Source organism: Scyliorhinus torazame, chromosome 8, assembly GCF_047496885.1.
Source record: "Scyliorhinus torazame isolate Kashiwa2021f chromosome 8, sScyTor2.1, whole genome shotgun sequence".
In the NCBI taxonomy this organism is placed as follows: domain Eukaryota; kingdom Metazoa; phylum Chordata; class Chondrichthyes; order Carcharhiniformes; family Scyliorhinidae; genus Scyliorhinus; species Scyliorhinus torazame.
The window spans coordinates 95,002,265-95,016,088 of NC_092714.1; the positions used below are offsets into that span (position 1 = coordinate 95,002,265).

The 13,824-nt window shown below is 40.7% G+C and overlaps 1 protein-coding gene across 1 annotated transcript in view; it reads right to left on the minus strand.

Annotated features, from left to right (window-relative positions):
* Window positions 1-671: 671 nt before the first annotated feature.
* Window positions 672-13,824, minus strand: part of igsf11 (immunoglobulin superfamily member 11) — a 348,245-nt gene continuing 335,092 nt past the window's right edge. The window contains exons 6-7 of the mRNA XM_072513936.1: window positions 8,250-8,397; window positions 672-2,950 (exon numbers count right to left, since the gene is read on the minus strand). Of these exons, the coding sequence (XP_072370037.1) occupies window positions 2,521-2,950; window positions 8,250-8,397 (578 nt within the window). The 3' untranslated portion in view covers window positions 672-2,520. The remainder of the gene's footprint in view (window positions 2,951-8,249; window positions 8,398-13,824) is intronic.

Consider the following 13,824-nt stretch of genomic DNA (forward strand, 5'->3'; position numbering starts at 1 on the left):
CTTGTTGTTACTGAACATATGCCCAGCTCTGCATATTTTAAGAACCAGAACAACAAGCTCAAAAATGGAAGTGCCAGCTTTAAATCAGCTGAGTGATGTCATAATCTGTCTACTCTGCTTACATCTGGTGGACACTCCTAACATCCAAGCTACAGCCCTCAACAAAAGTGTACTGGGCACAGGCCGAGTGGGAATTGTCACAGACAATATAGACACCGCCACTTTAATACCAAAAGGGTACCTGGAACACAAACGGGTGGCACAATGGAGCCCAATTTCGCAGCCATAATCTTTTAGCATTTTAGGGTGGAAACTGAGACAAAATTGCAACTTTAACTTATACAGTGCTTTACATGATTATCAGTGCAACATTGCTGGCAGCATTTGAACTGTTGGACAATAAAACGTGAGTGCATTAATGATTTAGAAATGTTGATGACTGATCAAAAATAGACAAGCAATTATTTTCTAGCATCTGCCTGTAGAGGAAGTGTACGTTTCCAAATGGCTTCTATTCCTCCATCCCCTTCAATTTCAGGCCAAAATTACTGGTTCAAACATTTAGTCCTCAAAACTGGTTGTTTTCTTTTGTACAAGTGGTTAAATCCTGATAAACTGACAATGTATAATCCCATATTGTAATTGTTTTAGAAATTAAATGCAAAATGCCATTTTTCAGTGCTAATGAATTTTATTGTACATTTAGTGATAGATGTGAAGAATCAAAAAATTTAAAATGGCTGACTTCACATTTTTAAACTGACTGATGCAATAACTGAAATTCATGGAGCAAATTACCGAAGGTCAGTGGTGTCTTTGAGAAGAGTTTTCATTCAATTCTGCCAATTCATTCATTTTCAATGACTAGTAGTCTCATTCTAATAATACTGCAGATATTCTTTTAAACTGATCTCCATGGGCTGCTGATTTAACTTGCAGTATCACAGATGGGTGAAAAAAAGTATATTTAGATTTGTAGATATCTGGTGTGGGTAGTAACTTCTGGGAAAGTTGTTTTGGCACTGTTGTCATCAGCAACAGTCAATATTTACATAACACAGATGGAAGCAGCTTCTGTAATGTAATAAAATGACTCGGGCACGCAGTACAGTAGTCAAATGCTTTGCACCACTGGTAATTGAGACATAGTTTGCTATCTAGGTGAAACTTGTTGGAGCGTCCACGTCAGCAAAAGACCTCCACAATAACTTACAGAATTCAAAATGGCATCTAACGTTAGCCCTCAGCTTCTTGTATCCTGAAAAAACAGCCTATCAGCTGGGTCATCATAACCCGGCAATTTCCAGACAGTGGGAGAACCTGGAATCTCTGCCAATCAGCAATCTGCCAACTAGACGGTTCCACCAGATGCAAATAATGTGTAACAGTTGCAAGGGTCATCGACACCATGAAAAAATGTAAACATAATTAACTGTTGCAACACAAGAGCAACCTAACCTCTTAATGGGGAAAATAAATATTTTTTCAGAAAATTTTCACCCACAGCTCTTAACAACAAAGTACTGAAGGATTAACACTAGCCATGGGAAATTATTTTTTCATCGCAACAAACATTTTAAACATTGTTGTGAAAACACTGGTTTTGTTCCACACAGCAATTAAGAACATGTTCAGTCCAGGTATTTGCAAACCCATTTTTGCAGTGAAAGATATTATTTAGTACAATCCATTTTCATTATTTTTTTTCTTAAATCATCTCAACAGTCGAGTTTCTTCATGGTCAGGATTGCTGCCTACAATTTGCACCACTGGTCTTCTTGTACAATTGCGAGACATGAGCATTTCAGCAAAAACGATGGGCTATGACATCTTAGGACATCCAGACTGGAGCAGACTTCAAAGCATTTCCTTCAAAGAAAACTGCATGGTTCCAAAGTTATTGCCCAATTGACAAGACTACTTTTCCACCAATTTCTGCCCTTTGCAATGCACTTACAATTAGTTACTGAATTCCGGAATTCAGTCATTAATATTCCACAACTAGTTCTTACTTTTCAACATCGCCCTTCATTCAAACATTTCTTCTTTTCCCAGGTGCGATACAGGCATGAACTGATGCAATCATTATTTTTGGTTAAAAAAAAACTTCAGGTATTCCTGTCCGAGGGCGGTAACTTAATTTCAGACACATTTTCAGTCTCTCAGAAATTAAGAAGCTATACTCAAATCACTCATCTTTAATTACAAGAAACTGTCTTGTTCCTTTCAGAATAACTTGTACTCCATTTTTAACAACCTTAAGAAGGTACATCAATGTCAGTCGATGATTTTTGAAAAGCGAAATAAGACTTCAGCAATGTGTTAATTTAAGACAAAATGCAGTTGCATGTAAGTCAAGTCAAACTCAGGCATGAAATGGCTTTGCTTTTATATAACCCCATTCACAGATCAGGGATGGAACCGGACTAGAAAAAGTCCGGTTTAAACATGAAAAAATATACGTCTGCAACTGAAATTTAGGTCATGAGTATAGTCTTCAGTCTATCAATGAAATGTTACCTATACCAGAGATCCTGCCCTGTTCTGTGCAGGTATCATGACTGGTATGCCACCCATTCGTTGAAGATTTGAATGACTAACAGCATAGGAGAGTGTGTGTTGTGAAGGAGCCTTCCGACTAAGCGAACCATTGCATTTTGCTGGGTTTTGGGAGGATGGTGATAAACTTGTAGCGACAACCATTGCCTTCGGCGTGGTGTGGTGGCTTCCATTTGTATACAGTGGCCGGTTCCGTGGATGACTGGACGTCGTTGTAATTGAGTGAAGCGTATGTCCATTGTACCGACTGAATGGGTTTGACTCGTAGATGGGCGTCTTATTTTGCCAGTAGTGGGCATTGTATGTGTTTGCTGATGTAAGGGTAACATTTTCTGAGGAACTAGTTGGATGAAAACCTTTGGTAGATGATGATGGTGGGATGTCATCTTCCCTGAAGAAAGGAACATTAATTTTTTTAAATCTCAGAATAATAGTGAGCCATCTACTGATTCTGTTGCATTTTCTATTATATCAAGAAATAAAACAAATGATTTATAACATGACTGATGGCCCATGAGGTAAAGTGCTAAACCCTATCAGTCCTATGGAATTAAAATACAATAAACTAAATAGATTATTGCACTGATCCTGTGCTCTATCAGACGTAGACCTTTAACCAATATTCAAATCCATGCTTCATTTTGATGTAACCTCCTACTGAAATATGTCATTTGTTCACTATACATTTTGTTTGTATCTTGTGGAATCAGTGAATTACATTAAAACACCTAAATAGTGAAGGCGGTTATTCTTCTTTATGGAACCATGAAATCAATATCGCACATTGTAAGGGTCCCTCCTGTGACTTTCCTTATTTCTTTATTTTTTACCGTCATCATTTTGATCAATGGATGCTTAATGGACATGTATATTAAGTCAAGCAGCAGAGAAAATGAGGAATTCAAAAAGTTGCAACATAGTGTATGGTGCTCGCTTTCGAGCAGCAGAACTCAGACTCTGTGGCATCCGAGAGATAGGGTGGGACTCTGTTCGATTGGTTGGCTGGTGGGCAATGAATTGGCCAAAAGGCCGTATTCTGCCCGGTAACAGATGGTGATTGGGTCCTGGATGCTCAAGGAAGAAGCTGTGAATGCCTGCTCTCCCTCTCTCTTGAAATGCTGTGAGCTGTTGTATTCCTGAACCTACAGAGAACCTGAATGAATGAATCGACAGTGAAAATTATTGCAGACTGAAAACAGAATCCTCGACTTGAAAGCCTAGTTTGAAGAAAATGTGCTTAAAGACAACCATCTGGAACAAAGACTCTTTATCCTTTTACTTAGTATTTGCACCCCTCTCTTCCCCTCTGTGTTTGTTTGTCACGTGTGTGTGTGTGTGTGGATATATAGAGGGCGGGGGCAAGTTAAAGTGGGAGGGATTAGGAAGTAGAAAATAGTTTTTAACGATTTATATTTGCTGCACATTTCATTATTGCTTGTTATAAATAAAAAGTAATTTTGTTTAAATTTACAAACATGGTGACTATAATTATTGGGCAGCCAAGGTCCAAAGAGATCAGGTATCCTTCTGAGAATTATTGTTAATTCAATTGTGTTGCAACTCTGGGTCAAGGGGGACTGGACTTGACCTGGCCCTAGCCCAGGGTGAGTCGTAACAATATTAAAATTATTTTCCCACAAATCTCAGTTCCACAGGAATCAAATCTTGCTCATGAGAGCAGAGCTCTTGCATTTAATTAGTTACTACAATTGGCAACATGGTTCATGCTCATTAGATTTAAATATAATTAAAATAAATCAAGTGTGTTTTACAAAATAAACTGTTGCTTCAAAACTAAAAGCCTTGATGAATTCCACAGTACGTTGATCGTTATGCTAGTATTCTCAAGATTTAGAACAGACCTTGGAAGTAAATTATCCCTGTCTTCCGAGTTGCCTAGCAACTTTGAAATCAAAGTGGCTTCCGTACTCCTATCAGTTTGACCTAGATTCAAACCCGCAGAGAAGTCAATCTTCTGATCATCTGCTTCACTCTCCTCCTTACAGTTAGGTATTTATGAACTTCACCATCAAGGCACTATGGTTCGCACCAATGGTTCAGTGGATAAAAGGCCGGCAGTATATGGTGTTGAGCCTGCCCTCCACTTAGTACCCACATCCGTCGCAGTACAATTCTATAGGGGAATTCTAGGAGAATCAAACATGTCTCTCATCACTCTACATTGATGTTCTAACACATTACACCATCAAACAATCCTCATTCAAAAGATCTCACTTGGTCATTGAAACCTCGCATATTAAAATTGTCTTTTTCAATGAAATCTTTTATTTAATGCACCTCAGACTGCCCAACTAATCAGAGAGCCTGTGAACAGAATCCCAAGGTCTACAGAGCTCTTGTACATGATCCATTATTCCTTAATCCATCAATTCTCAGCACATTTTGTACATTTTTTCTGGAATCATAATTAGGATATGAGATTTTAGCTTAAAGGATGACAAATGTAACTGCTATAGCCTTCAGAATGAAAATTACATTTATTCATTTAACCCAATCAATCAAGTGTTCTGCACAATGAAAATAAAATGAAAATGTGCATTTCATAAATTTTCTTCCATAGAATCTACTAAGAAACTATACATTTGGTGAAACTTGCGCCGATGTCAGAGTAACACGGATTACATTCAAACTTCCTGCAATTGCTAATCGCGGAATCGGAAAGTACAGAAGAAAGTATATTCATATATGTTGCACAAATAAACGTCTTGCGTCCAGCATATGGTGACTGTGCCCTTGCATGTGCAATAAACCTTTACGTGACCAGATCCTTTAGAACTACCAAATGCTGACATATGCCAAATGAATCAATCATCTTTCCAAAGTTGCATCAAAAATGTTTTCTCCTCAAGGGGCAACATTCATCATTTTAAGTGGAAATATGAGGCTGAAACTTGACAAGTACAGAAAGCTTCCATAATACAGAGGTTAGAGGTGGCACTCAGGTCTTCATTTCTTCTTTCGCAGAATATGGGAGGCACTGGCAAGACCAGCATTTCATGTCCATCCCCAATTCTCTCGAGGAGATGGATATTTAAGGAACTTAAGTGTTGGAGTTGCACTCATCAAGGAAAGTGCAGTGTAATCACTCCCTTGACGTATGACTTGGGGTGGTAGAAAAAGTTTGGGAGTCATGAGGTAAGTCAGTTGCCAAAAAATACCCAGCTTCTGATCTGTTCTTGTAGCAATAGTATTTTACTGGCTGGTGAAGTTAAGCTTCCAGTCAATGATATCCCCCAGAATGATGATGATAACAATGCCACTGAATGTCAAGTGAACGTGGTTAGACCGCGCCATTGTCATTGCAAATATTTCCTCCATATCAACGCAAGCCCTAATGTTGTCCAGGATCTGCTTCCTGTGGAGAAGGGTCGCCTTCATTATGAGGATTTGCAATCATGAAGATAATTCAAGAAGGAGTTGAAGATAGTTGGGCCTAGGATCCTATCCTGAGAAACCCGCAACAGTGATGTCCTGGAGTAGAACTAATTGGCCTCAACAACCACGACTTTATAAACTGTTGTGACCTCTTGACAGGCTGAGTGTGCTGCATCTATCGGAGGAAGATGTTCTGAAATTCTGCAGCAGCATTTATCAATGTCATTCGTTAACGGTGAGCAACTGTCATTTGTTGATGGACTCTATTTTGCATCGACAAGTTAAATTCCCTTTCACCTCATTGGTGCCATTCGCACCCCTCCCCAAACTTGATAAAAGCTGACAAATATTTGAAACACACTGGCTTTAGAAAGGCTGAACTAATACTTTCCCTCTATGCAGTCTTTACTCCTAAGTTTAGGCATACTTCTTTAAATCTGGACTGCTGGTCAGATTCTCTGCATCTCTCATTAGCTGCTAGTGCATGACCTGCATTGTGCTGTAAAGCTTGCATGAATTATTCAGACCCCATAAAATTGGGCGCACACTCATTTTAGTATACTACGGCCGGCTGCCTATTTCCCAGAACAGATTTTACTTGGTTACAAAAATCGAGGTTCATGTTAAAGTAAAGATCAATATACAAGTTAGACAAAAACCTTTTGCTTTATTTTTGAAAAAGATCCTGCACTGCATGAAAAATCTTTCAAAGAAAATGGAAAGCAACAGGGGATGTCCTCTTATGCCTTATGGTAGGCATAAATTCATTGTCAGGGAGGTACGTGGAGTTATGTTAGCTCACACCATGGTTCAAAGGGAAGAATTGCTTTTTTTTAAAAATAGCATCTTTAATGATTTCAGGACACCCAAAAGCACTTTGCAGCCAATTAAATGCTTTTGAAGTGTCGTTACTGTTGTCATGTAGAAAATGTAGAAACCATTTTGCACATAGTAAAGGCACACAAGCAGCATTGTGATCATAACCAGAGGACGCCACTGGTGAACTCCCATGTTCTTGTTCAAAATAATGCAGTGGATTTTTTGTACATCCACCCAAGAGGGCAGAAGAAGCTTATAGGTCGTCACAACAAAGGTTGAAGTTTATTGCTCCATGCGATTGTGCACTCTGCCTTGTCAAACACAAACACACACACACGAAATAAGGAAAGCTCAAGTCCAAAATGATGTACAATTAAGTGTTCTTCGATTGCCCTCGAGGCATAGGTTTTAAACAATGTGGTTAATTTGTGTTGGTTGGTTTCTTGATGTGGGCAGATGCAGAAAGTGTTGCAATTACTACAATATCTTGGTTCACTGGTAGATTTCTGCTCGAGTTGGCTTCTCGAACCTTATTCCAAAAGCAAGGAAGAGGGAGCAGCCTGCTTCCTCTGCTGAAGACTTTCTTGACATTGCCAGGGTCACTTGCAAACTCTCTCTCTAATGGCCAGACAGCCTTGCCTCGCAATGCTTCACCTACTGTGCATTTCCAAGAGGTTTTGGATGCGTCCGTCTGAGGCAGCCATTGTTTCGATATCCAGTACTCGCAAAAGTTTCAGTCAGTTTAAAGTTGAAAAAACATATTTTCAGAAAACCAAAGGGGCATTGCCCGGCAACAAATGACTCATCTCAAAGGGAGCAAATCCGACAGTGGAACACTCCACGGGTAATGAACTGAATCCCTACGCAAGATTTTGCTCTCAAGTGGCTGAAGTGGAGTTTAAATCCATGACCTTCTGACATAGAAGCAAAAGAGTTACCAACTGAGCTGGCTTTTAAAGCAGACCAAGGCAGGCCAGCAGCGTGGGTTCAATTCCCGTACCAGCCTCCCCGAACAGGCACCGGAATATGGCGACTAGGGGCTTCTCCCAGTAACTTCATTTGAAGCCTACTTGTGATAATAAGCAATTTTCAGCTCATTTCTGCAGCTCTCAAAGTGTTTACTAATTGTTACCCTCTATCCATAAACCCCTAAGTACTGAAGGAATGCTGCACTGTGAGAGGTGCCATCTTTCAGATGAAACATTAAGGTTCAATTGATGCAAAACAAAATCCAATAGCACTGTTCAAATAAAAATGGAAGAGATCTCTTGTTGTAACAGTAACATTTAGTCCACAAGCAACATCACCAAAACATAGATTAACTGGTCATTATTGCATTGCTGTGTCCGAAATCTGACTGGGTTCAAATCTGCTGGCAGATTTGCCTACATAACAGCAATGATTATGTTGGAAATGTTTTGAAAAGTGCTGTATAAAGGCTAATTCTATCCGTCTTCAAGTCCAGAAGTACTAACCTGATCTCATTGGGAATCTCTTCCTCTTCGTACTTGTTTTTGCTCTTCCAGTAGAACAGAATGACAATAATAGAGAAGATGCAGAGCAGAAGGGCCAGGATACCTGTTACCACAGCTCCAACTATGATCCCAACATTCTGAAGTTGTGCTGTTGAAGCAAAAGAAACCAAGAGAATTTTAGCTTCTCTTTCCTCCCTGTAACCAATTTGTACAAGTATTTCCTCCATTTGTGATACTGTCCAGAAAATGCATCCTTCTGCAATAGGCAGTTGGCCTGCAGCTTATTTCTGATGCTTTTGAACCAACTGTTCTGACATTTACTTGCTCTCTGAGGAAATACCAAGCCTCTGGTGAGGACCTTTCTGATGTGCCTCCTGAAATAGGCATTTTAAACCTTCATGCAGCATACTAATAAAAGCCAATAAATTCCCAGGGCGTGATAATCTACATCCCAGAATACGAAAGGTGGTGGTCATGGGATTAGTAGATGAACTGGTTGTCACCCTGTCAATTCTGGGACAATCCTGTAAAATTGAAGGGTGGCAAATGCAATCCTGCTATTTAAAAAAGGGAGGCAGAAAACAGGGAATTACAGGCCAGTTAGCCTAACATCAGTCACAGGGAAAATGCTAGAGTATATTATAAAGGATGTGACAACAGGACACTTCGAAAATATTAACAGGATTAGACAAAGTCATGAAAGGGAAGTTATGTTTGATAAGCGTACTAGAGGTTTTTGAAGATGTAATTTGTGGAATAGATAAGGGAGAGCCAGTGGATGTGGTGTATTCGGATTTTCAGAAAGCTTTGATAGTCTCAAATAGATGGTTAGTGTGCAATATTAAAGAATATAGAATTGGGGTTAATATATTTTCAAGGATTGAGGATTGGTTAAGAAAGGAAACAAGAGAGTAGCAATAAATAGGTATTTTTCAAAGTGGCAGGCAGTGATTATTGGGGTACCTCAGGGATCAGTGCTTGGGGCCCAGCTATTCACAATATACATCAATGATTTGGATGATGGAACCAAAAGTAATATTTCCAAGTTTGTTAATGACACAAAACCTGGTGGGAAGGCGAGTGTTGAGCAGAATGCTAAGAGAATTCAAGGTGATTTAGACAAGTTGAGTGTGTGGGCAAATACGTGGAAGATGCAGTAGAACCTGGAAAAATGTGAAGATATCCATTTCCGATGGAGAAACAGAATGGCAGAGTATTACTTAAATGGTGATAGATTGGGAAATGTTGATGTACAAAGGGACCTGGGTGTCCTAGTACATTTGTCACTGAAAACAAGCAAGGAGGTATAGTAAAAGGGCAGCACGGTGGCGCAGTGGGTTAGCCCTGTTGCCTCACGGCGCCGAGGTCCCAGGTTCGATCCTGGCTCGGGTCACTGTCCGTGTGGAGTTTCCACATTCTCCCCATGTTTGTGTGGGTTTCGCCCCCACAACCCAAAAATGTGCAGGGTAGGTGGATTGGCCACGCTTAATTGCCCCTTAATTGGGAAAAATGAATTGGGCACCCTAAATTTTTTTTTTAAGGGAGGTACAGTAAGCAGTTAGGAAGGCAAGTGGTATATTGGCCTTCATTGCAAGATGACTTGAGTACAGGAGCAAGGATGTCTTTCTTTAGCTGTGCAGGGTAAGGCTACACCTAGAGTATTATGTGCAGTTTTGGCCTCCTTATCGAACAAAGAATGCACTTACCATAAAGGGAGTGCAGCGAAGGCTCATCAGACTGATTCCTGGGATAGCAGGATTGTCAGACAAGGAGAGATTGGGTTGACTGGGCCTGTATTCACTGGAATTTAGAAGAATTAGAGAGGATCTAATTGAAACGGCTAAAATTCTGACAGGCTTGGACATATTGGATGTTAGGAAGCTGTTTCCTCAGGATGGAGAACAAGGGGCCACAGTCTTTCTTTTAAAATTCCTTTACGGGTTGTGGATGTTGCTGGTGAGGCCAGCATTTATTGCCCATCCCTAGGTGGTGGTGAGTTGCCTTCTTGAACCACTGCAGTCCTGGAGGTGTAATTATACGCACTGTGCTGTGAAGGAGGGAGTTCCAGGATGTTTCCCCAGCGACATATGAAGGAGCGACGATATATTTCTAAGTCAGGGTGGTGAGTAATTTGAAGGGGAATCTCCAGGTGGTGGGGTTCCCAGGTATCTGCTGTTCTTGTCCTTCTAGATGGTAGTTACTGCAGTGCATCTTGTAGATGGTAAACAAGGCTGCCAATGTCCATTGGAAGGTGGAGGATTTGAATGTTTGTCGAAGGGGCAGCAATCAAACGGGCTGTTTTGTTCTAGATGTGTTGAGTTTCTTGAGTGTGTTGGAGCTGGACTCATCCAGGCAAGTGGAGAGTATTCCATTACACTCCTGACTTGTGCCTTGTAGATGGTGGGCAGGAATTGGGGGGACAGGACGCGAGTTACTCGCCGTAGGATTGCAAGCATTTGACCTGCCCTGGTAGCCACAGTGTTAATATGGCTAGTCCAGTTCAGTTTCTGTTCAACGGTAACACCCAGGATGTTGATGGTGGGGAATTCAGTGATGGGAATTCCATTGAATGTCAGGGAGCGGTGGTTAGATCCTCTCTTGTAGGAGATGGTCATTGGCTGTCATCTGTGTGGCACAAATGTAACTTGCCACTTGTCAGCCCAAGCCATTCACGAATGGTGCTGAACATTGTGCAGTCATCTACAAACATCCCCACTTCTGACCTTATTATGGAAGGGAGGTCATTGATGAAGCAGCTGAAGATGGTTGGGCCTAGGACAGGACCCTGAGGAACTCCTGCAATGATGACCTGGAGCTGAGATGATTGACCTCCAGCCACCACAATCATCTTCCTTTGCGAAAGGTATAACTCCAACTGGCGGAGAGTTTTCCCCTGATTCCCATTGACTCCAGTTTAGCTAGGGCTCCTTGATGCCATACTCAGCCAAATACTGCCTTGATGTCAATCAGTTACTCTCACCTCACCTCTGGTGTTCAGCTCTTTTGACCATGTTTCAACCAAGGCTGTAATGAGGTCAGGAGCTGAGTGACCCTGGCGGAACCCAAACTGAGCATCCGTGAGCTGGTTATTGCTGAGTAAGTGCTGCTGAATACTGTTGATGACTCCTTCCATCACTTTGCTGATGCTGGAGAGTAGACTAATAGGGAAGTATTTGGCTGGGTTGGATTTGTCCTGTTTTATTATGTACAGGACACACCTGGGCAATTTTACACATTGTCAGGTAGATGCCAGTGTTGTAGCTGTACTTGAACAGCTGCAGGATACAGTCTCAGGATGCAGGGTAGCCCATTTAGGACATAGATGAGGATAAACCTCTTCTGTGGAATTCTCTACCACAGAAGACTGGGGATGCCAAGTCACAGAATATATTTAAGCCTGTGGTGCATGGATTATCACTGCTGCCTCACAGCATCAAAGACCGGGGTTCAATCCCGGTCCCGGGTCACTGTTTGTGTGGAGCTTGCACATTGTCCTCATGTCTGCGTGTGTCTCACCGCCATAACCCAAGATGTGCCAGATAGGTGGATTGGCCACGCTAAATTACCCCTTGATAGAAAACAGATTTCTAGACTCTGAAGGAACCAAAGAGTATGAGAAAAGCACTTGGGGCATGGCGTTGAGACAGAGAAACAGTCATGATAATGTTGAATGGCCAAGCAGGCTCGAAGGGCCAAATGGCTTATTCCCGCTTCTATTTTCAATGTTTCTATGTTTAATATAACATACAAATGCTGGCCGAATAGTACAATGGCATCCTTAACTTCTATGAACTATTTCTTAAAAAACTGTTGTAGGGTATACTGACAAGGTACTTTGATGGTTTAGTTCACTATAATGTCGTGGCTTCTGCAACACCAATTTGAAGTTCTCAAGATAGTAGCAATTATACACATATTATTTCAGGGCTCATATTATTTCAGGGCTCATATTATTTCAGGGCTCATATCAGAGTGTGGACTTACTCCATCTGAACTCAGCCGGAAGCATGGCAAAAATGTCATGTTTATTCACATTAATAGTACATCCAGCACACATTTGGCCGAGTTAAAACAGTAGAACGGGAACAACTCCAAGGGTTGAAGGCACATGTTATTTGTGTTATTTATGGCAACATTAAAATTATGAAGTATCTCAAATGAGTCTTCTGCTCTTTGGGCCTGTAACTCTTCCCTTAAGTGTGCAGAACATTCCGGAGAGGTTTTTATGCCATGTTTATAATATCAATGGATACAGTTGATCTAGAATGGTTCCACCAGAAATGGTTTCGGAGACCAACCTGAAACTGCTAGAAAACACTTTTCAAAAACCTACAGCATTTCCATACATTGGAAATTGAACTAAGAAGTGTGGCAGTTCACAAATAAGCCTATAAATTGCTAAAGTTCCAACTTTGGCACAGTGGTAGAACTCTCGCCACTGATGGATCCCAATTCGAGACCCAAAGTCTTAATTCCATAATCTCGGCTCACACTTTAGTGCAGCACTGAGAGTGCTGCCCGTTGGAGATACCATCCTGTCGGAACAACATTAAAATCAAGATATCTGCCCCCTCAGATCCACAGCACTTTCGAAGAACAGCAAGTGAGTTCTCCAGAGATCCTAGCCAACATTTATCTCTCACCCAACACATAAAACAGATTGCCTGATTGTTTATCTCTTTGTTTGTGGATCTTGTCAGTACACAATTTGACTATTCATTTTCCTTCATTCGAATGATGACTAGCACTTTGCTGCCTGAAAGGCATTATGGAATGTCCTGAGGCTGTCAATGGTGCTTTATAAATGTCAGTCGTCCATTCTCATTTCCACTATTCACCTAGATTTGTGTTCCTTCTTTGTATCCACACCATGGTTGCTCATAGCTTTTTAGCATTTGGCTTTTCTCCCCCATCTATTACGAGTGAAGAATGTATCTGTAAATGGTGCCTTCTAATAGTTCCACAGCAATATGATTGGAATAAAAATATTCCATCGTAACATTTCCACAGTATTCCTAAAAATTTTAATGAGCAACATGTGCAAAACATCCATCTGAGAGAGACAACCAATAAAGGTATAAAATTATTATTTGTATAACATTGCAAACACAGTTTTCTGCAGAAACCTATTGGAATCCCTCCTCTACCCTCACTATATTAGCATGACATTTCCATTTCTCACATTATCCTGCCTCGTAATGTCTCTGTGAGATTGCCTCATTAGTGTCAATTAGTGCCAAAGTATTGGGAGATCTGTGCCATGGACCTGCATCCCCAGAGAACTGGATTGTGATTGCCTGAACTAATTTCACTTAGGACCATTAACAAGCATGAGCGAGAGGTGACTTTCATCCTAGCAGTCTTGCTTGGATTGTCATATAATATCACGCAGTCCCTTCACCAATGATATTTTTAAGATTAGCTCAAATAATAAGCAGACAATGAATAGCAAATGGTAGAGATGTATAACATGGGATTTTTAAATGGTAAGTTTCTTAAATTTTTTGACATATTCTCATATGTTTACATATTAATGTTAACTGCACCAAACAGTCCAGATTTCTATCGATCTTGG